The sequence below is a fragment of the Netta rufina genome, assembly GCF_964035555.1.
Source record: "Netta rufina genome assembly, chromosome: 29".
Taxonomy (NCBI): domain Eukaryota; kingdom Metazoa; phylum Chordata; class Aves; order Anseriformes; family Anatidae; genus Netta; species Netta rufina.
The window spans coordinates 907139-928087 of record NC_140153.1 but is presented as its reverse complement, the minus strand read 5'-3'; the positions used below and the strand labels follow the sequence as shown (position 1 = coordinate 928087).

The window sequence follows — 20949 nt, the reverse complement described above, 5'->3', positions numbered from 1 at the left end:
ATCGAACCGACAGAGAGCGAATGTGAGCGGGGTGGGGGCCGCCTGCTGTGTTTGTCTGGCAGAGCCCTGGGGAGCCGAGGCAGCTGGTGAGGGCAGGAGGAAGAGGATGAGGAGGGTGAGGAGGGCTGCGCTGGCTGCTCCCCGTCCCTCTCCCTACCCCCACACCTTATCAGCAGCCGCTCTCAGCTCCCAGCCCCCACCTATCCAGGTGTTTCTGATGTCCCTGAACATCTCAGATAAAGGTTTTTTTCTATGGCAAGGGCTGGAAGGACAACAGGAAGGCCCTGCATGCCAGCAGCCTGCTGCCTGTGTCCTCTCTGCCGTGTCCTCAGCGAGGGGGGGGCACAGTGGCAGCTCCGTGCCCAAGCCCCCCGGCACAACCCGGGTCCCCCCCTGGCACAAACACACGCGTGTGCGCACGGGACCCCGGGGCCTCCACGGGTGCCACCGCACCGGGGTGACCCCGGTGACCTCTATGTCACACCCGTGCCTCCTTCATGCTGCCCCCCGGACCCCCCAGCACAGCCGGGGGGGGGCTGCAGACCTCCCACCCCCTCCCCACCTCGTCCCGGTGTGCCTGTCCCCTCATGGGGATGGGGGGGCGTCCCCTCGTGGCACCGTCCCCGCGTGGGGGCCGCTGCCCGTCCCCGCGCCGCCCCCGCCGTGTTGTTGTTGTGTCTCGGCCCCGCGGCCCGGTGAGGCGAGGCGGGGCCGGCGGGGGCGGGCGGGGCAGCGGCGGGGCCGCATTTAAGGACCGGGAGCGGGCGGGGCGCGCAGCCCGGCGGAGCGCACCGGCGGAGCGCATGGAGAGGCTGCGGGTGGCCCTGGGGGCGCCCCTCTGGGTGCCCCTCCTGGGGCTGTGCTGGGCGGCGGCGGCCGAGCGCCACACCGTCTTCTGGAACAGCTCCAACCCCAAGTGAGTCCCGGGAACCCCCCCCCGACGCCCCCAAAACCCGGGGGTGGGGGGAGGGAGCGCGGACGGGGCGGGCCCCCGAGGGCGCGGACGGCGGCGGCGGGGCCGTGAGCGGGGTCGCGTTCCCCGGGGCTGCGGGCTTTGTTTGGGGCGGACAGGGGGATTCACGCTGCCCCACTCTTTTTGCTCTTTTCCCCCCTCTTTGCTCCCCCCCCACGTTCTCCTGACCCGACACCGGGGGCGCCCCCGGGGCCGGGAGGGGCCGGGACGGCAGCGGCGGGGTGAAGTCCGCGGAGCCAGGTGCGGGCCGGGAGAACCGGGAAGAGATTGAGGGGGGGGAGGCACGGGGGGGCCCTTTCCGTTCCCAGGGCCGAGCGGAGCGGGGCCTCTTCCTTCCCCGGGGGGGTGGCGCGGCGCCAGCGGAGGCGCCGGGGCTCAGGGAAGCCGTGTTGACAAACACGGGGCTGGCCCCGGGTCCCGCGGCACGGGCAGGATGTGCGCGGCCGGCGGTGCCCCCCCCCCGGGAGGTGGGGGGGCGGCGGGGGTCGTGGGCAGCTCCCGTGTCTGCCCCGGGGCTCGGTCCCCAGGTAGGGCCGGGTTTGTGGGGTGCCCACCCGAGGTTGTGGGGTTCCCTCTGGCTACATGCCCCGGTGTGGTGTAGGGGTGCCCCCCTTCTCTAGGCCGTGCCCCCCCGCCTTGGTTGTAGGGGTGCTCCCTTACACGCTGTGGGTGTGCCCCCGTGTGCTATAGGGGTTACCCACACCCCCGGGATGTGGCCCCACATGTTACAGGGGTTACCCACACCCCCAGGATGTGCCCCCCAGCCCTGTGCCCCCACAAGTTATGGGGCTGCCCATCCCCCAGCCCTGTGCCTCCACAGGTTATAGGGGTTGCCCAAACCCCCCAGTTTGTGCCCCTACATGTTATAGGGTTACCCACCCACCCCCACCCCGGGATGTGCCCCCCAGCTCCATGCAGGGCAGCTCCCAGGCGGGGTCCCACAGGGGTTTGGGAAGCTGGAGTCGGCCCCAGCAGGGAGGCCGTGCCTTCCCGAGGCTGCCGCAGCCAGCGAGGTGAGGAGACCCCTCCATGGCCCCTCGCAGGCTGCCTGCGGCCCCCTTCATCGCCCCCCCAGCAGCCCCGGTGCCGTGCAGCCTCCCGGGAGAGCCTTGCTGGCGGGCGAGGTGTGGGGAGCAGCACGCTGGAGCCAGGCCGGCTGCCCCCCCCCCGGGCGAGAGCTGCTCACACCTAATGGCTCCCCGGAGCTTTGGGGACAGCCGGGGAGCGTGTCCCAGCTGGTCCCCTCCCTCCTGCAGTGGGGCTGGCCCCATGGGGGGAGGGCTTTTCCTTTTCCCCAGCACCACCAAAAAAAAAAAAAAAACAAAAAAAAAAAAACAACAAAAAAAGCACTCCCAAAAAGCACCGCGGGGCTTTGTGCAGTGCTGAGCAGCTCTCAGGCCGCCCTGTGTTGGGCTCTGAGGGTTTGGGAGAGTCGTGGGGAGTGCTACCTCCGTGCCCCAAATCCCCCCCCGCCATGTGCTGACCCCCGCCGCCCCCTGCCCCAGGTTCCTTTGGAGCGACTACACGGTGGAGGTGCGCCTCAACGACTACCTGGACATCATCTGCCCACACTACGAGGAGGGCAGCGTGGCCCCGCACGCCATGGAGCGCTACACCCTCTACCTGGTGGACCTGGAGGAGTACCAGGCCTGCAAGGCCCGCTCCAAGGAGCAGATCCGCTGGGAGTGCGACAAGCCCAGCGCCTTGCACGGCCCCGAGAAGTTCTCGGAGAAGTTCCAGCGCTTCACCCCCTTCACGCTGGGCAAGGAGTTCAAGGAGGGGCACAGCTACTACTACATCTGTGAGTGCCCGGGGGGCTGTGTTCCTCCCCCCATGGGGCTGGGGTCCCTTTGGGGTTTTTCCCACTCTAACTCCTGCCTCCTGCCCGCAGCCAAGCCGATTCATCACCATGGGGAGACGTGCCTGAAGCTGAAGGTGACGGTGCTTGGCAAAGGCAGTGAGTATCTGCGGGTTTCCCCCTGCCGTGTGCTGCTCGCCCTCCTCCCCCCTCGAGGCCTTGGGTCCTCCGCCGGCTCTGCCTTTCCTGCGCTGAGTCACGGCGGGGCCGTGGCCCCCTGCCAGCCCCGGCTGTGGGGCCGGGGATGGTGCCAGCGGCCGGAGCGGGGATGGTACCGGGGAGACCGGGCTCCGTGGTTGGGGGGGTGCCTTTTTGGGGTCCCAGGACACTGGGGCAGCCCCTCACGGCGTGTCTTTGTGTTTGCTTTGCAGCTCAGGCGCCGCCTGCCCCCGCCTCGACGCAGAAGGGGAGGATCCAGGCAGGTAGGTGTTGGAGGACGCGGCCGAGCGGCTGCGGGGCTGGCTCAGGAGCAGGGTGTGGGGCATGGGGGCCACTCACTTTTTTATTTTTTTTTTCCCTCCCCCTTGCAGATGACGCAGCCGCACACGTGCTGAGGAGCGTGGGGCAGAACTCGGCGATGCGGGCCAGCAGCCCCTTCACCTTCATCAGCCTCCTGCTGCCCCTCCTGGTGCCGCAGGGGCTGTGAGCGCACGGCGCTGTGCCACCGGGGATTGAGCCCTGTGGGGTGGCCCCCGCCTGCTCGGGGACCCCCGTGGCCCTGCACGCACACCCGTGGCGGGCTTCCCTGCGGACATCTGGGCAAAGCAAAGGATTTGTCAGTATTACAGGGCCAGCCGGCCTGAATTGGAGCAGCCCAAAGCCCTTGGGGCCTGAACTGGAGCGGCCAAAGCCCTTGGGAAGCCGCCTCGCCCTCGTGAGAAGGGCGCTTTTGGCAGCTGGGGGTTGAGCCCTGGACTGGACGGGCTAGGGGCTGGCCCCCTGCCCCAGCAGCACGGAGCTCCCCGCTGGACGTCTCTGGGGGGGGGCTCAGACTGTGAAGTGTCCTGCGGGAAGGGACACGGTGCTGGCCCAGCTGCGGCTGTGCCCTGGGGCTGGTTTCAGGAGCCTGGACGTGCTCGAGATGCCAGGCAGGCAGCGGAGCGGAGTTGGGGGGGGGGACAGCAGCTGCAGCAGCGTCCCCTCTCTTGGGTGGGGGGGCTGAGGAAGCAACCCCAACCTGATGCCAGAGGGGCACGAGCCCCCTGCCTGGGCCAGCACAGAGGCCGTTTTGCCTGCCTCGATTTGTACAGCTTTGTACAGCTTTCTAACACTGGAATTTTTATACGGTTGTCTTGAATAAATAACTGAGACTATGCCTGAGTATTGTGGAGGGGGGGGGAGGGCCTGTCCCCTGTGCTGGGGGCTGCACCTGGGAGGGAGAATTGCTCCTGGGGAGGTTAATTAGTTAATTGGTGTTTGCACAAGGCTCTGCAGGGGAAGGTGTCCCATGGAGTGGTGCAGGGATTGGTTTCAGGTGGAGGTGCAAAGTCCTCCAGGGCTGGGGAGCAGTTCCCTTCCCTGGGACATGGGGGGGGGGGGCTGTGGGTTTTGGGGTTCAGCTGGAGCCTCCTGAGCTGCTGGGGGGGGTAGTCAATGGAGGGGTGGTTATGGGGGGGATCTGGAACCCAGAAACTGGGGGACACTGGGGAAGAGGGGGTGCTGTGGGGTGGGAGCTGTAGGAAAGGGGGATCCTGGGACCCCAGGAATGGGGGAGGCGGGGTGCTGGGGGGGGGGTCACAAGGCTGTGACCCTAATCCTGGAAGATGGGGGGGGGGACACACACAGAGCCGCGTGTCCCGTGCACGCCGCACCCGGGGCCGCTGCTCCCGGTCCCTCCCCGGTAGTGCGGCCCCGCCCCGCCCCGAGCAGCGCCGCCCCCCCCCGTTTCTCTTTCCCCCCCCTCCGGCTCCCGGTGCCCGCGGCGAGCATGGAGCCGCAGCCGGTGCTGGCCGCCGCCTGCCTCGTCTTCACCATGGGCATGTTCGGCAGCGGGCTGTGAGCGGCCGGGAACCGGGGGCGGCGGGGGGGGATGGGGGGGGGAAGGGAGGGCCTCGGGGGGGCCGGGGGGGGGTGCTGGAGGCGGGGAGGGAATGGGAGGTGCGGGGGGTGGGGGGGGGAATGGGGGGCAGTGGGAGGCTGGGGGGGGGAATGGATAGGGGGGTGCGGTGGGAAGCTGGGGGTGTGCAATGGAATGGGGGGGTGCAATGGGGGGGGCAATGGGGGGTGCGATAAGAGGCTGGGGGTGCAGTGGGGGGTGGGGGTGCAATGTGGGTGCAGTGTGGGAGGTATTGAGGCGGGCTGGGGGGGGCCCGGGGGCTCCAGGCTGAAGGCCGGGCGTGCAGGGTCAGGTGGGGGCTCTGAGGGTGCAGGAGGGGGGCACTGGGGTGTGGGAGGAAACGCAGAGAAGGTCCCAGCTGCTGAGGAGGGGCTGGTGGTATTTTATGGGGCTAAGGTTGTAGCCCCCCCCCCAACACTGTAGGGCCTCCCCGTGGCGCTGGGCACCCAGGAGGCCTCTTCCCCCCCCCGGCCCTAGGTCTGACCTGCGCTGGATGATCACTGTGAAGAGCGTGGACAACATCCAGCTCGTGCCCTTCCTCGCCACTGATGCCAAGTACGCAGGGGGCACAACCTTTTGGGGCCAGGGGGTTGAATTTCGGGGGTGGGCGTAGGCAGGAGCCCCCAGGCTCCAGCAGCGCCTGTGCCGCTCATCCTGCAGCAACCTGAGCTACCTGGGGTACGGGTACCTGAAGCCGGACCGGATGCTGATCATCGTCAACAGCATCGGGGCCGCTCTGCAAAGCCTTTACATCCTGGTGTACTTCTACTACAGCCCCACCAAGGTGGGTGCCGGCCCGGCTGGGTCAGGGGGGGCACAGAGGACCCCCACGCTGACGGCCCCGCGCTGTGTGCCACAGCGTCAGGTGCTGCTGAAGGTCCTGATGGTCCTGGCCCTGCTGGCCGCAGCCTATGGCTACTTCACCTGCTACGTCACCGACGAGGACACCCGGCGGAGCCGCGTGGGGCTCTTCTGCAGCACCTTCACCATCGTCATGTACGCCTCGCCGCTGGCCGACCTGGTGCGTAAAGCTGGGTGAGACCGGGGGAGGTGTCGGGGGGGCTGCGTGGCACCGGGCCAGCCCCTCGCTCCCCGCAGGCCAAGGTGATCCGGAGCAGGTCGACGCGCTGCTTGTCCTTCCCCCTGACCGTCACCACCTTCCTGGCCTCCAGCAGCTGGACGCTGTACGGGCTGTGGCTCGAAGACCCGTACATCATGGTGGGTTGGGGGCAGCGGGAGGCCGGGGGCTGCTGTGGGTTTCCCCCCCCATCTCCAGCCCCTTTCAGCGGGGCGCTTGGCACCAGGCCAGACCCCGTCCGGCGTCGCATGTGTCACACAGCAGAGCCCGTGACTAGGCTCGGCGAGATGAGTATTGATTTTAATTAATTAGATGGGATAAGGCCAATAAATCTCCCCCGGCGACGCGGGGCTGGTGGCGCGGGGGAGGGCAGCAGCAGCACCGCGAACTGGGTAACGCCGCCCGGCCCCGTGTGCTCCGCAGGTCCCCAACGTGCCGGGCATCGTCACCAGCGTCGTGCGGCTCTGGCTGTTCTGGCGCTACGCCCCAGGCCGGGACAATCCCTACAGACCCCTGCACGCCTGAGGGGGTCCTGCCGGTGCCGGAGCCCCGGAGCCAGGCCGGTGTCAGACACTTGGTGACCAAGGAAGGCCCCGCCTGCTCGCCACTCTGCTCCTGCTGCCGCAGCGTGGCCAGCTCCTGCTGGGTGACACCAGGGCGTCCCCATCGGCCGAGGGCTCCCAGCAGGACTGGGGCCCTGTGGGGACGCCTCAGTCCCTCGCCGCGGCAGTTTGCCCTCTGGCAGCTCCTCTCCGTTGTCCCTGGGGCCGTTTTTTCCTGCGGTGGTGGTTGGTTTGTTCGCAGCGATGCCTTGGGGGTGGCGGGCTCCCCCTGCCCCCGTCCCCGTGATGTTCTTCCAGGCCCTGCCCCAGCGCCGGGCTGGGTGGGCAGCCCCCTTTTGTACGACTCGAAGTGCCTTTTAATAAATCGCAGACTCTTCCCAGCGCCTGCTTGTCATCCCCTCCCGCTCTGGGCTGTGCTGGGTGCCGGGGTCAGCACAGCTCTTGTCCCCGCAGCACTTTGGCCTCAGGATGCTGGGGCTAATCCTGGCACCCTCTGAGCCCTGCAGCTCCTCATCCACCAGCACCCGCTTGCCCGTGGGGTGCAGGAAGCCCCCACAGGGGGCTCCAGCCTCAGCTGGGGAAGGGGACAGCAGCACTGGGTGGTAGGGGCAGGGAGCAGGGCACGGAGGAAGGCAGCGCTGCCTGAGGGTGCTCCTCCGACCTCCGCAAGCAGCAGCACGAGGACAGCGGTCACAGCATGGAAAGAGAAGTCCCTTCTGTAGCACGGACACAGGGCTTGCTACCGCCCATTATGCCAGCAAACTTAAAATCAATTAAAATCCTCGCTAAAACCACGACACTCGAGTGTGCGCATCAAATCAAGGCAGCCGTTGGCGTCGACCCAAGCTCAATTAATGAATTAACAATGATCTGGAATGAAGTTATCAGGCAAGCGCATCAGCAGATGGACGGGAGCGAGCGCGGGTGACCAAGTTACACAACAGATGCCGGAGCCGTGCAAAACCAGGGGCCCGGGGTGGCGGCAGCCCCGCGCGGCGAGGAGCCCCGGCCCTGCCAGCTCCCGGGAGGCCCTCGGCGTGGGCACGGCCGCAGCCCGGCTGACGCAGCCCGGATTAAGGAAGTGTTGACGAGGAATTTGGCCGCGCTCGTGGGCTCAGACGCTCGCTCACACCTTGCGACGTGTCCTGGGAAAAATCAATACGGCCGCAGCGGCCCCGCCACGCCAGCAACGGGGCAGGGACAGGAGAGGGAAAGATGAACTCCAGCTGTGCTGCGGCACTGCGGGGCGTGCTGCATCCTGCTGCTGTGGCCCGCGGGGTCCGAGCCCTTGAGGAAGCTCCTTTGCTGGGCTCCCCTTGGCTTTTCCAGCTGCGAGTGCAGGTGTTTCTGCCCTCGGGACTCCCCCATGGGGTTGTGCTCCCCGGGGCCCTGCAGATGCTTTTCCTACCTGGTTGGAGCCACCGATCTGCTCTGGCTGCCCTGGCACTGGGGCTTCAGCTCGTGGCCCAGGAGGAACGTGGGGGGGGACAGGGCAGCTTTTCCTGGTGACGCAAGCGAGCAGAAACCTGGCTGCCAACCGGTCACTCCGGCTGGCGTGTGCCGTGAGCGGCCGTGACGCAGCCCTGCTCGTGAGGCTGGAGGTGAGCAAGAGCAGCCACCGGCTACGCGAGCGCCCGCAGCGGGCACGTGCCCGTGCAGGGAGAAGCCGGGGCTGTGCTGCTACCTGCCAGCCTGCAGGGAGCCCGCCGAGGGCTCCCGGCTTCGTGCCACGCCAGCACCGCGCTCCCTGCCCCGTAAAGGCAGCGCTGAAGCCGAGGGGCTGCCACCCCCAAACGACCGCACACGGGCACTGGGCTGCGGGAGCCGCCCACCCCGCTCTGAGCTGCCACTGTTGCTCAGGAAACAGCTAATTAGTCGCTCCTGCTAATTAGCCCGAGTCCTCCCTCATGCTACCAACTGCTCCTTTTTGCAGAAGGATGCGCAGCCGATAATTAAAAAAAACAAGAAAGTCCTTCGGCTGGTATGCGAAGAAGCCGGGGAGGCTGCCAGCGAGGCAGGCCCCAGCATGCGTCACCACCAGCAGCGCGGCTCCGCCAGCCGGGCCGGCAGCGCGGCTCTCGCGCACCCCCAGACAGGAGGTACCCCCGGACCGAGGCCACCCAGGGCTCCCCCCGGCACGCCAGGGACAGCCCTGCCGCAGGAGCCCCACGCGGCTCCGGAGCACCTGCGTCCCATTTTCTCCGAGGAGGCGTGGGGCAGAGCAGCAGCCGCAGTCGCTGCTCCGCCGGCATCGGGGAGCAGAGCCCCCCCGGCATGGGCCGCGCCGCCCCAGCAGGCTGAGGGAGACCACAGGCTCTGGGCACTCTGCATTTTAAAGGCTGCGCCAGCCGCTCCACCCAGCCACGCTCTCTCCTCCTTCCCCTGGCAGCAGGCCGGCAGGGCCGGGCCAACTCTTCTCCAGCTCCCACCTGACGGTGCAAACCACATCTGAAGGGCTGCCGGGAGCGCGCCGTGCCCGCAGTGCTACCCAGCGCCGCGGGCTGCCGAGGCAGGGCCCGATCCTGCCCTCCCCACCTCGCAGCCCTGCCCGTGCAGCCGAGCTCGGGGATGCTCGGAGGCTGGGTGGGCCGGCGCAGGCTCCCTGCAGCACCTGCCGAGGGGGGTGGGTGCCGAGGGGGGGGCCGAGCGGACGCCCTGCTCTGCCTGGAGCCCGTGTAAAGACAGCTGGAGCCCGGCTGCACCGGGCAGGGCAGGGAGCAGCCCCAAAGCAGCACCGGGAGGGCTCGGCCACCCCCTGCCTGCAACCAGGGCAGCACAGCACAGGCCGGGGCCCCCTTTCTCCTCTCCTGACAGCGCAGCACGGCCCGGTATGGCCCGGTATGGCCTGGCACGGCCCGGTACACTACAGCATGGCCCAGTATGACTCGGTACGGCCCAGCACAGCCTGGTACAGCCCAGCACGGCCTGGTACAGCCTGGTATAGCACAGCACTGCCCAGTATGGCCCGGTACAGCCCAGCACGACCCGGTACAGCCCAGTACAGCACACTTTGTCGTCTTTATTGTGCTCAGAAGCGCAGCCCCCTCCGCCTCAGGTCCTCCCGCGCCGCGCTGATGTGCTCCCGGAGCTCGGCGGCCGCTTCCTCGCAGTCGTTGAAGGTGGCCAGGCGGTAGCCCACGGTGGCCAGCGCGTAGCAGCCGAAGGCCACCAGCAGGTAGACGGGCAGCGGCAGCAGGGCCTGGCGGCACGGCGCCGGCAGCCGCAGGCCCGGCGGAGACAGCGCCAGCGCGGCCCAGGCCGAGCCCAGCAGGGCGAGGCCGCACAGCCACTGCGCCAGCTTGGTCATGGCGGCCTGCGGAGACACCGACGGCACCGTGAGGGCGGCGCCGAGCCCCCGGGACCGGCCCAACTCCCTCCCGGTGCCCCCGGGGCCGGCCCCGGTTTCCCCCCCCCCCTCCCCTCAGGGCCGCCCCCCCCCACCTGCAGCGCTCCCAGGCCCGGCGCTGCTCTCCCCGTCGCCAGTGACGTCACCGCGGCGCGGCGTGCGGCGCTGGGCACGCCGGGAGTTGTAGTCCGCCGCGGGGCCCCCTGGCGGCGGGACCCGGCCCGGGGCCGGCTCAGGAAGCGCCGCGCTTTGTCGGCCGGGGCCGGGCCCGGCCGCAGGAAGCACCTGGCTTCCTCCGTGTCCGGTCGCGGCGGGGGGCGCGGGGCCGGCGTGGGAGCAGGCCCAGCACGGCTCTCCCACGGGCCCGGCCGGGCACCGAGCCCCGAGGGCACCGGGAGCAGCGGGCGGGACCGGCAGCGGGGGCTGGGGGGATGAGGGGGGGACCCCCGGGTGCTGAGGAACCAACCCTGAGGCAGCCGCAGACAAGGAGCTACAAAGAAACAGCTTTATTGCCCGGCCCAGAGTCCGAGCCCAGGCTGGAGGAGAGGGAGCTGCCCCGGGAAGGGGCCCCGGGACATCAATTCCTCTTCCTGCCTTTGCCAGGGGCTTTGGTGGGAACGGCCGCGGGCGCTGCGGACTGGTAGAGCGTGGAGGAGATCTTGTTGATGTAGTAGAGACCGACCATGGAAAAGATGAGGCTGCAGGTAAACAAGAGAAGAGGTTACTCAGCTGCGGCCCTTGTGCTGCAGGCAGGAAGGAATAGGCTGAGACCAAACTGACAGCAACCCCGTGCTCCCACTGCGCTGCAGGGCCGAGCACTGCTCACCCCAGGTGCTCCCGGCCAGCCTTGGCCCCACCGACAGGGAGCACGAGCCACCAGGGCCCCTGGCAGCTGCCCCAGATGGTGACAAGCTGCTTCCCCACCCTCCGGGCCAGGCTCTGGTCTTACCAGGTGGTCACGCAGACTCTGTGAATGAGGCCGGAGGCAAAAAGAGCCAGCAAGAGGCAGGTGAGGACTGCAGGGAAAAACAGGAGAGAAAAGAAATGCAGCCACGCCGTTCCATCAGCTGTGCAGCCCCTCCTGAGAACCTCAGCAACGCGGCAAGACAAACCCACGTAAAGCACAGAGGGGAACAGCAGGATGGGCTCTTCCCCTAGCTGGTGGTTTGCATGCCGAGGTGCCCAGAGAAGCAGAGCACCCGCTGGGAAGAGCCGCGCTGCGTGCCCTCTGCAAACCGAACGTGGGGCTGCACGCCCAGCACCCACAGCCAACAGCACCTTCCCCTCCCTGCTGGTGGCACTTACTCTCGGGGAATATCTTGGCCTGGAAGCCTTTGCCAAACACCAGGTTCTCGAGGTTGTTGAAGGCCTGCGCAGGGGGTTAAGGCACAGAACCGGGAACGACCTCCCCAGCCCCGCTCCCCGTGTGGCCCCAAAGGATACAGTGAGGGAGCAGACGAAGAGCGCGGCGCCCAGCAGCCCGCCCTGGATGGTGAGCCACTCGGTGGAGGCCAGCTGCCGGCTGTACATCTGCATCCCGGCGAACAGCAGCAGCGACAGCAGCGACGACAGCGCCAGCGACGTGCCCGTGCCTACGGCTGCAGCACGGCCCCGGCTCAGCAGGGTGGGGGGCCAGGCCCCAAAGCCCCCTCGAGGCCCTGATCACCCCCTGAAGCCCCCCCCAGGCCCCGATCGCCCCCTGCAGCCCCCCCAAGCCTCTCATTGCCCCCTGACCCCCCCCAGGGCCCCAGTCTCCCTCTGCAGCTCCCCCCCGAGGCTTCCCCCCCCCACTCCGCCCCCTGTCCCGGTCCCTACAGCCCCCCCCATGCCCTGATCACCCCCTGAACCCCCACCGAGGCCTCCCCCGCTCCCCGAGGCCCCGGGCCCGGTCCCCGCAGTCCCCCCTAGGCTGCAGCCGCCCCCCACGGGCCCCCCCCCCACCCCTCAAGCCCCGGTCCCGGTGCCTGAACCCCCCTTCGAGGCCCGGGTCGCCCCCTGACGCCCCCCCAAGGCCCCCCCCGCCCCTTGCGCCCCCCCGGTGCCCCCCCACCCCTCAGGCCCCGGTGCCGCCCCCCCCCCCCGTTCCCGTTACCCATGATGCCCCGCGGCGTCGCCCCCCTGCCCCTTCCCCTCCCGGCCCCGCCGCCGCCGCTCCCCCCGCACTGCGCAGGCGCGCCCCGGACCCGCGCACGCGCCCTGCGCGCTCCCTCCCCCCCCGCCCCCCCCCCCACAAAGCGACACGGCGGCAGCCGCGGGCACGCGCCCTTCTCAGGCGCGCCCCCGCGCGGGGTTCGGCCGGCGCTCGGGCGCCCCCTAGCGGCCGGGCGCGGCGCTGCAGGCCCCGCCGCTCCGCGCGCGCCCCCCGGCGGCGGGGAGCGGAGCGCGGGGAGGCCCCGGGGCACCGGGCGGGGGCGCGGCCGCCCCCCCCCCCCGTACCCGGCCCCCTCCTCCCCACCCCCCATCCCTCCTCCGGGCTCCGTTCGGCCCCTTCCCGGCTCCGCTGCCGGCCCCGGGCCCGGCGCCGCGCTGCCGTCCGCGGGGAGCCGCCGGGGGCCGCCCCGGGGAGCGGAGGGGGCGTCCCGGTACCGGCCCGGTGCCGCCGCCCCCCGCCGCCCCCCCCTCTCCGGGGCGGGTCCCTCGGAGCATGCGCGCCGCCGCCCCCCGCCGCCCTCCCCCCGGTTCCGCCGCTCCCTGCAGCAGAACCGGGCGGCCGCTGCTGCCGCCGGTACCGGCACCGGCACCGGCCCCGGGCGCGGAGCCATGGCCGAGGGCGAGGACCTGCAGACCTTCACCTCCATCATGGACGCGCTCGTCCGCATCAGCGTGAGCGGCGGCGGGGACCGGGCGGGGACCGAGCGGGACCGGGCCGGGCTCTCCCGGGACCGGCGTCGCCATGGCAACGCGGCGGGGCGGTGGCGGGGCCGGGGCGGCCGCGATGGCCCCGGGGGGGGGCGGCCGGGGGTGTCCTTGAGGGCCCCGAGGGCCGCGGAGAGGCCTCGCTGCCTTGGCCCCGTTCCCCACCGGGCCCCGGGGGGGGCGGATCGGCCCTCGCCGAGCCCCGGGCGGGGCGCATCGGGCACCGGGGAGCGCCCCCCGAGGCCTCCCGGGATGCTGAGAGCTCAGCGACCCCGCGGGGAGCGGGGCGGGGAGGGCCCGGGGGTGTCCCGGTGCCGTGCTGGGGTCCTGGGGCTGATCCCACTCGGGACCGGATCCCGGTGCTGGCCGCAACCCGCATCCAGGTCCCGGTCCCCGTCCTGGCTCTGGGCCTGGTCTCGATGCCGGTCGCTGTCCTGGCCCTGATCCTGGCCCCGATTTTGGCCTTGATGCCGGTCCCTGAGCCTGGTCCTTGATCCTGGTCTTGATGCCAGTCCCTGTCCTGGCCCTGATCCTGGCCCCGGTCCTGGTCTCAGTGCTGGGCCCTGATCCTGGTCCTGATCCAGATCTTAATCCTGGTCTCAATGCTGGTCCTGGTCCTGGCCCTGATCCTGATCTCAGTGCCGGTCCCTATCCTGGCCCTATTCCCAGTCCTAATCCGGGTCCCAGTCTCCATCCTGTCCCGGTCCCCATCCTGGCTGCGCCCGGTGACGCTCTCCCCCTCTCTCCTCAGACCAGCATGAAGAACATGGAGCGGGAGCTGGTGTGCCCGGTGTGCAAGGAGATGTACAAGCAGCCGCTGGCCCTGCCCTGCATGCACAACGTCTGCCACGTCTGCGCCAGCGAGGTGCTGCTGCAGCACGGCTACCTCTGCTGCGACCCCACCTCCGAGCCCTCCTCGCCCGCTGCCACCCCGGCCACCCGCAGCCCGCGCCTGGGCCGCAGGGGGGTCCCCAAACCCGACCGCCTGGACCGGCTCCTGAAGTCAGGTGGGGGGGATGGGGACGGCGCTGCCGGGGGGCGGAGGGGCTCTGCCGGCCCCGAGGAGCCGCGGGGTGCTGGGCTGTGCGTGACGCCTCTCCGGCCTCCTGCAGGGTTCGGCACCTACCCGGGGCGGAAGCGGGGCACCGTGCACCCCCAGACCATCAGCTTCCCCTGCCCGGCCTGCCAGCGGGACATCGACCTGGGCGAGCGGGGCCTCGGCAGCCTCTTCCGCAACCTGACCCTGGAGCGCGTGGTGGAGCGCTACCGCCAGACCATCAACATCAGCGCCGCCATCATGTGCCAGTTCTGCAAGCCCCCGCAGCTGGAGGCCACCAAGGGCTGCACGGAGTGCAAGTCCAGCTTCTGCAACGAGTGCTTCAAACTCTACCACCCCTGGGGCACCCAGAAGGCTCAGCACGAGCCCACGCCGCCCACGCTCACCTTCCGCCCAAAGGTACGGCCTCCTCCATTGGGGTCTTTGCTATTTGGGGTTCCCCGGGTGCCACAGTAAACGAGCTGGGGAGAGACCCTTGGGGGGGGGGGTCCTAAAACTCTGCTGAGCTTCCTCGTGTCCGTGCAGGGTCTGATGTGCCCAGAGCACAAGGAGGAGGTGACTCACTACTGCAAGACCTGCCAGCGGCTGGTGTGCCAGCTCTGCCGCGTGCGACGCACTCACACCAGCCACAAGATCACGCCGGTGCTCAGCGCCTACCAGGCTCTCAGGGTAAGGGCTGCTGTGGGGCTGCGTGCTCGGGTCGGGGTCAGGACGCCCACGGGGAGGCAGGGAGGAAGCAGGGGTGCGAGCTGAGCTCGCAGCACAGATGGGGTGAGGGCTCTGTTTGCAGGTCGGGGGCGCACGAGGCCAGTGGTGGCTAACCTCCTTCCTTGCAGGAGAAGCTGACAAAGAGCCTTGCCTACATCTTGAGCAGCCAGGACACGGTGCAGACCCAGATTGCTGAGCTGGAGGAGACGGTGAAGCACACGGAGGTAAGGGCACAAGGTCCCTGAGCAGTCCCTAGGTGGGGATTGGCACCATCTGGCTGGTCCCTCTTTGCCCCGTGGGGGCTGTACAGCGCGCTGACAGCGCCGTGCTTGGCAGGTGAACGGCTCGCAGGCCAAGGAGGAGGTGTCCCAGCTGATCCAGGGGCTGTGCTCCATGCTGGAGGAGAAGCGGGCATCCCTGCTGCAGGCCATCGAGGAGTGCCAGCAGGAGCGGCTGGCCAGCCTGCACTACCAGATCCAAGAGCACCAGGCCATGCTGGAGAACTCGGGCATGGTGGGCTACGCCCAGGAGGTGCTGAAGGAGACCGACCACCCCTGCTTTGTCCAGGCTGCCAAGCAGCTGCACAACAGGTACCGGGCTGCGGGGACCCGCGTGGGTGTCCCCGCGGTGTTGGGGCTGGCCGGTGCCCGAGGCAGCCCTCGTGTGCCACCCTGACGTCCCCACTCTCCTGTGCTGCAGGATCCTCAGGGCCACCGACTCGCTGCAGAGCTTCCGACCTGCAGCCACGGCCTCCTTCAGCCACTTCCAGCTGGATGTCAGCAGGGAGCTGAAGCTGCTCACAGACCTGGCCTTCATCAAAGGTAACCGCAGCAGGACCCCGGCACCGGCTGCGGCCCGTGTGGAGGCGCAGCCCCTGCGGGCAGAGCAGCTCCGTGCCCGCCCGTCTCCTCCCTTGGAGCCAGAGCTCGGCTCTGGCCACAGAGGGATGCGCTCAGGCAGGCGCCCGTGGATCTGCTGGCCCCCCTCCCTGTCAGGAATGGCCCCAGCAGCCCCCAAAGCGCTCCCTGCCCTGCCCTGTGCTGGGGCTGCAGGCAAGGGGGCAGGAAAGGCAGGGCTGTGGTGTGAGGTAAGGGCAGCAGGAGGGTGAGTACGGAGCGGAGGCTGCCCCAGGTGCAGGGCAGGCGCTTCCCCACCAGGGCAGGTGCCGCCTGGGCCCTGCCGGACCGGCTGGCAACACTTTTCAGACCTGCTTCTACCTCTCTTTGTTTATAGGCTGTGGCCGCTGCTGATCGTCACCGAAGTAACTGAGGCAAGTCACTCCCCTGCCCCAGAGCCACCCCTGCTCTCTCTGTCCCATCCCTCCATCCCCACTCCTGCCCCATTCCCACTCCGCTGCCATCGACCATCCCCGTCCTGCCCTCTGGTGCTGGCAGGTGGTGGCTCTGCCCGCGCTCGCCACCCTTCTCTGCCCCCTCCCTCCATCTGCTGCAGCTCCTCCTGCCATCCCCATCCCCTCCTCACCCCATTTCTGCCTCTGCATCCCCTCCTCACCCCCACTTCTGTCCCTGCATCCCGTCCTCACCCCCATTTCTGTCCCTGCATCCCCTCCTCACCCCATTTCTGCCTCTGCATCCCCTCCTCACCCCCACTTCTGTCCCTGCATCCCGTCCTCACCCCCATTTCTGTCCCTGCATCCCCTCCTCACCCCATTTCTGTCTCTGCATCCCCTCCTCACCCCATTTCTGTCCCTGCATCCCCTCCTCACCCCATTTCTGTCCCTGCATCCCCTCCTCACCCCATTTCTGTCTCTGCATCCCCTCCTCACCCCATTTCTACCTCTGCATCCCCTCCTCACCCCCACTTCTGTCTCTGCACCCCCTCCTCACCCCATTTCTCTCTCCATCCCCTCCTCACCCCATTTCTGTCTCTCCATCACCTCCTCACCCCATTTCTGTCTCCTTTCCACCCCTGCCTCCCTGCTCCAGTTACACTGGCATCTTCGCACCACTCTGCCATTCCCATCTCTTCCTCCTCCTCCTCTCCTGCTGTCTCCATCCTCTCTCTCTCTTTCTTTCTTTCTCTCTCTCTCTCCCTCCCTCCCCCTGACTTGCACTCAGCCTCTCTGGTCCCTGGAGCCTCACAGCAGCCAGCTCCTCTGTCTCCCCAACTCTCTCCCCCCTCTGGTGCCTACACACAGTCTCTGCAGCCAGATCCCCCTAGACTCCTGCTGGTTGTGCGTCCGTCCGTCCGGAATGCCCCCTCCCTGCGTCTGGCCGCCTCCCCACCCACGGCGGGGGGATGCTGCCTGATGCCTGCCCCCCCCCCGTGCCTCTCCCCGCAGTGCCCGAGGCCCCCGTCATCGACACGCAGCGCACCTACGCCTACGACCAGATCTTCCTGTGCTGGCGGCTGCCGCAGCACTCGCCCCCCGCCTGGCACTACACCGTGGAGTACCGCAAGACGGACGCCAAGGCCAAAGGGCTGAAGCTGTGGCAGCGGCGCGAGGAGGTGCGCGGCACCAGCGCCCTGGTCGAGTACCTGGACACCGACAGCGTCTACGTGCTCCGGGTGAAGGGCTGCAACAAGGCTGGCTTCGGGGAGTACAGCGAGGACATCTACCTGCACACGCCGCCCGCCCCAGGTGAGGGGACGCCCCCGGGGAGTAAAAAAAAAAGCCCATCCCTCGGGCTTTTCACTGTCTCCTTCTCACCTCCTCTGCTCTCCTCCTCCCTGCAGTCCTCAACTTCTTCCTGGACAACCGCTGGGGCTTCAACCGGGACCGGCTGGCTATCAGCAAGGACCAGCGCGCCGTGCGCAGCGTCCCCGGCATCCCCATGCTGTTCGCGGCGGAGCGGCTGATGACCAGCTGCCACCTCTCCATCGACCTGGTCATCGGGGACATGGCCATCACGCAGGGCAAGAGCTACTGGGCCTGCTGCGTGGATCCCAGCTCTTACCTGGTCAAGGTGGGCGTGGGGCTGGAGAGCAAACTGCAGGAGTGGTTCCAGGTGCCTCAGGACGTGGTGAGCCCCAGGTGAGCGGGGTGGGGGCGCAGGGGGGCTTCGTGGGTCTGCGGGAGGTGGCGAGGCAGCCTTTGTAGAGCCTCTACAGCGGGCCTCACCTGTCCCCCTGCTGCAGGTATGACCCTGACAGCGGCCACGACAGCGGGGCAGAGGACACGACGGTGGACGCGCCCCCGCCCTACGCCTTCCTCACCATCGGCATGGGCAAGATCTTGCTCTCGCATGGCTCAGCGCTCACTTCTCGTGACCCCAACGGCTGCACCGTGCCCTTGCCACCGCGCATCGGCATCTGCCTGGACTACGAGCAGGGCAAGGTGAGCTTCTATGATGCCGTGTCCTTCCGTGAGCTCTGGGAGTGTGGCGTGGACTGCTCGGGGCCTGTCTGCCCCGCCTTCTGCTTCATCGGAGGGGGTGCCCTGCATCTCCAGGAGCTGGTGGCCAACAAGCAGGAGCGCAAAGTGACCATCGGGGGCTTCTCCAAGCTGGACTGAGCCGCGCGCGCGCTCCCTGCACGCACATCTGGTGCGACCCCTTTTTGTCGAGCAAGCTTCAGGGCCTGGAGGGGACGCGACCATGCAGGGAGCGCAGCTCAGCAGGGGCAGCCCCAGCCCTGGCCGGGGCTTGGAGCAGGCCGGGTGTTTGTTTTGTGGGACTGGGGGGGACGGGGACAGCTCCGCCGTCCCCTCCCTTCCCCATCCACCTGCCCCTTTTCACCAGCTCAGCTCTGTGGCGCAGACCTGGGGCTGCAGGCAGAGGCTGGCGGCAGGTCCTGGCAGAGGGTCAGCCCTCGAGGTGGAGCAGGGAGGGGGACGCAAGGGGGACGCAGGGCTGCGTGGGGAGGGGGGAGGCAGGAGCTGGTTGGGGTGACGGTGGGGGGAGCGGCTGGGCAGTGGCAGGGGCGGGGGAGGCAGATGGGCTGGGGGAGAGAGGGAGGGGGGAGGCTGGGCTGGAACAAGGTACGAGGACGTTTTTGTAAAAATGGCTCATTTTTGACGCGGCTCATCCGGCTGCAGTGTCGCGGCCAGCCACAGCCGCCGCTGGGTCCTGTGGGGCTGTGGGACCTCGGTGTCCCCCACCCTCCTGAGGGGCTGCAGAGCTCTGCTGGGTTCTCTGCTCCCTCCCCGCGGCGTGGGGCCAGCCCCGTGTGGCCCCCACCCCCGGGACCCTCTCAGTGCCCCCCTTCCACCGCTCAGTGCCAAGCAGCCCCTGCCAGCCGGGGCTTGCGGGGTTGGGATCCGACGTGGCCAGGAGCCATGGGGGGGCTGCCCCCCACTGCAGGGGCCTCGGGGCTGCAGTCCCATGCTGGGAGCCGTGCGAGCTGCTGTAGTTTCTCATGGGTTCTGTTACAATTGCTGTCTTTTCATGGTTTCCTACAATAAACTGCAATGCCAGACTTCTCCAGAGCCCCCCTAGGGCAGCCGCAGCCCCCTGGGGGGCGGAGGGCAGGGCAGCAGCACCCACCCGTGCCCCGCTGCCTGCTCCCCGTGGGGCAGGACCCTGTGGGGTGGAGGCCGTGGGGCAGAGCTGTCCTTCGGGCTGTGGCCAGCAGAGGCCAATCCTGCCCAGGGACGGCCGGGGCAGCGCTGACGTGTCCGGCACCCGCTCGGGTTGTGCCCGGCCACGTGGCCGCTGCTGCTCAGCCTCCCTGGGGTCTCGCTCCCGTCCCACCTGGCTCCTGCTGGCCCCATAAGGGACAAATCCTGGTAGCGGGTTTAGTGTTAATGGGGTATGATGAGAGGGAAGCAGCGGGGTCCTGGGAGCGCTGGCACAACCTCCTGGGCTCTCCGGCATCCTCTGGGGGTGAGCAGCAGGGGCAGGAACCCCCCTGGGACCACGAGGGCAGGGGGGGAGCTGCCTGTGGGGCTGGGTCCCCTGCTCGGGGCCAGCTCCTGCTGCCGGGAGAGGCGGCACAGGTGGGGCCAGGCAAGGAGCGGGGCCGGAATGGGAACCCTGCAAACAGGAGTTTCATTGTAGGGCCCAGCCCAAATCTCTGTTTCGATTCCTCCAGGCCCTGCCCAGGGCTGGGAAGGGGGGGGGTGAAGGGAAGGGGGGTGAGGGGAAGGGGGGTGAGGGGAAGGGGCACGTGCACAGGGCTGGTGCACCCCTGGGGCTCTGCCCCAGCAGCACGCCCCCCTCTGCTGCCCCGTCCCCAAGGCTGGCTGTGGGGTGGGGAGGGTGGCCATGGCCCCACGCCGCAGCCCCCCCTCCAGGGCTATTTTTAGCTTTGTTCCTTCCTTCCAGCAAATGAGGCAGGATCCGGCACAGCCCCCCCCACCTGGGCCATGCTGCTGTGGCCGTGCACGTGAACCCCCCCCGGCGCTGCCCTGCCCCTGCTGCCTTCTCCCACCGCAGCCCCTCGGCCCCGTGCCGCCCGGCTGCTGGTTTCGGTTGCTGTTGGCAGCTCTGTCAGTGAGGCACAATGGAAAATATAAAGCATGCCCCCCCCCCCAGCCTAATCCACACCCCTCGGCCCCATCTCCAGCCTCAGGGCTTACGTCACCCACCCTCAGCCAGCCCAGCCATGCCCCGGAGCCCCCAGCCCCTCACCCTCACCCCCTGGCACCCCCCGGCACCCATCGGGGTCCCCAGGCACCCCGGTGATGTCCCCCCGCCCGGGGCCCACGTGCTGTGGCCAAGGGGCCTACGAGCCACGTGCCATTGGGTCACAGCTGGTCCCGGTCCCACGGCTGGTTCCTGTTGAAGCTGCTGGCCCCGTGCCCCATCTGACAAATGCTTTCTTTATATAAGTTGTGTTTCCTTGTTTTTCTGGCTCTTCGGTAGTTGCCAAAATTCTCCCAGTCCCCAGAGCAGGCGCCCCGGCCCAGCCCGAGCCAAGCAGCTCAGCGCGTGTCCCCACAGCGGGGCAGGATGCGTCCCCAGCCCCGGGACTTCCCGCTGCCCACCCTCGCCCCTCCGCACGCCCTGCAGCCCAGCTCCTCTTTCCATGGCCCCAGAAGCAGTTTTGGGGCTCTGGCTGTGCCGGGATGGCTTCAACCACAGCTTCCCAGGCTCCTGAGCCCAGACGCAGCCCTGGCTCAGGCAGGGGATGATTTTGGGAGCAGCCTGGCTCAGACACGACTGCAGCCCGCAGGCAGCTGTGACAGTGATGCACACGATCGGTCTTCTGCAGCTCTCCCCCCACGGCTTCATGGCTTGACCATCATCACCTTCACACACGGCTCGTGCAGGGTGACAAGTTGCTCTGCCCGAGCCCCGTGTTTGCACAAAACAAACCCCAGGAGAACAGTGCTGGCCAGGCAGGGGGGGTGTAACAGGGCCTGGAAGGAGCCTGTGTCACACCCCAGGGGGGGACGGACACCACCCACATGCAGGTGACTGTAGGAAAAGTGACAGAAATGACCTCATAAGCCAGAAACCTGAGAGTGCCTGGAAAGAGAAACGAGAGCAGGCGCTGAGCTGAGCGTCACTCAAGGTGATGGCGATGCCGGGGAACCTCCACCCGCCGCTGC

The 20949-nt window shown here is 68.7% G+C and overlaps 5 protein-coding genes across 5 annotated transcripts; 3 read left to right on the top strand and 2 right to left on the bottom strand.

Moving 5' to 3' along the window:
• Positions 1-785: 785 nt before the first annotated feature.
• On the top strand, positions 786-4072 carry EFNA1 (ephrin A1). Its single transcript, XM_084303232.1, has 5 exons — positions 786-916; positions 2479-2774; positions 2865-2930; positions 3203-3253; positions 3362-4072. Exons 1-5 carry the CDS (start codon positions 804-806, stop codon positions 3475-3477), a joined length of 642 nt encoding a protein of 213 aa, XP_084159358.1. The 5' UTR covers positions 786-803; the 3' UTR covers positions 3478-4072.
• Positions 4073-4741: 669 nt separating this feature from the next.
• SLC50A1 (solute carrier family 50 member 1) lies at positions 4742-6829 on the top strand. The gene is made up of 6 exons (XM_084303231.1): positions 4742-4826; positions 5365-5442; positions 5548-5671; positions 5747-5908; positions 5986-6105; positions 6389-6829. The coding sequence occupies exons 1-6, from the start codon at positions 4759-4761 to the stop codon at positions 6488-6490; spliced, it is 654 nt and encodes a 217-aa protein (XP_084159357.1). The 5' UTR covers positions 4742-4758; the 3' UTR covers positions 6491-6829.
• A 2698-nt stretch (positions 6830-9527) lies between these two features.
• DPM3 (dolichyl-phosphate mannosyltransferase subunit 3, regulatory) lies at positions 9528-10065 on the bottom strand. Its single transcript, XM_084303240.1, has 2 exons — positions 9970-10065; positions 9528-9841 (listed from the first exon to the last, which is right to left on the bottom strand). The coding sequence occupies exon 2, from the start codon at positions 9833-9835 to the stop codon at positions 9557-9559; it is 279 nt and encodes a 92-aa protein (XP_084159366.1). The 5' UTR covers positions 9836-9841; positions 9970-10065; the 3' UTR covers positions 9528-9556.
• A 300-nt stretch (positions 10066-10365) lies between these two features.
• Positions 10366-12047, bottom strand: KRTCAP2 (keratinocyte associated protein 2). Its single transcript, XM_084303237.1, has 5 exons — positions 11967-12047; positions 11318-11472; positions 11180-11243; positions 10824-10890; positions 10366-10572 (listed from the first exon to the last, which is right to left on the bottom strand). The coding sequence occupies exons 1-5, from the start codon at positions 11968-11970 to the stop codon at positions 10452-10454; spliced, it is 411 nt and encodes a 136-aa protein (XP_084159363.1). The 5' UTR covers positions 11971-12047; the 3' UTR covers positions 10366-10451.
• A 516-nt stretch (positions 12048-12563) lies between these two features.
• Positions 12564-17992, top strand: TRIM46 (tripartite motif containing 46). The gene is made up of 10 exons (XM_084303180.1): positions 12564-12697; positions 13482-13737; positions 13843-14186; positions 14313-14456; positions 14624-14719; positions 14832-15085; positions 15195-15316; positions 16798-17097; positions 17193-17490; positions 17595-17992. Exons 1-10 carry the CDS (start codon positions 12635-12637, stop codon positions 17968-17970), a joined length of 2253 nt encoding a protein of 750 aa, XP_084159306.1. The 5' UTR covers positions 12564-12634; the 3' UTR covers positions 17971-17992.
• Positions 17993-20949: the final 2957 nt, after the last annotated feature.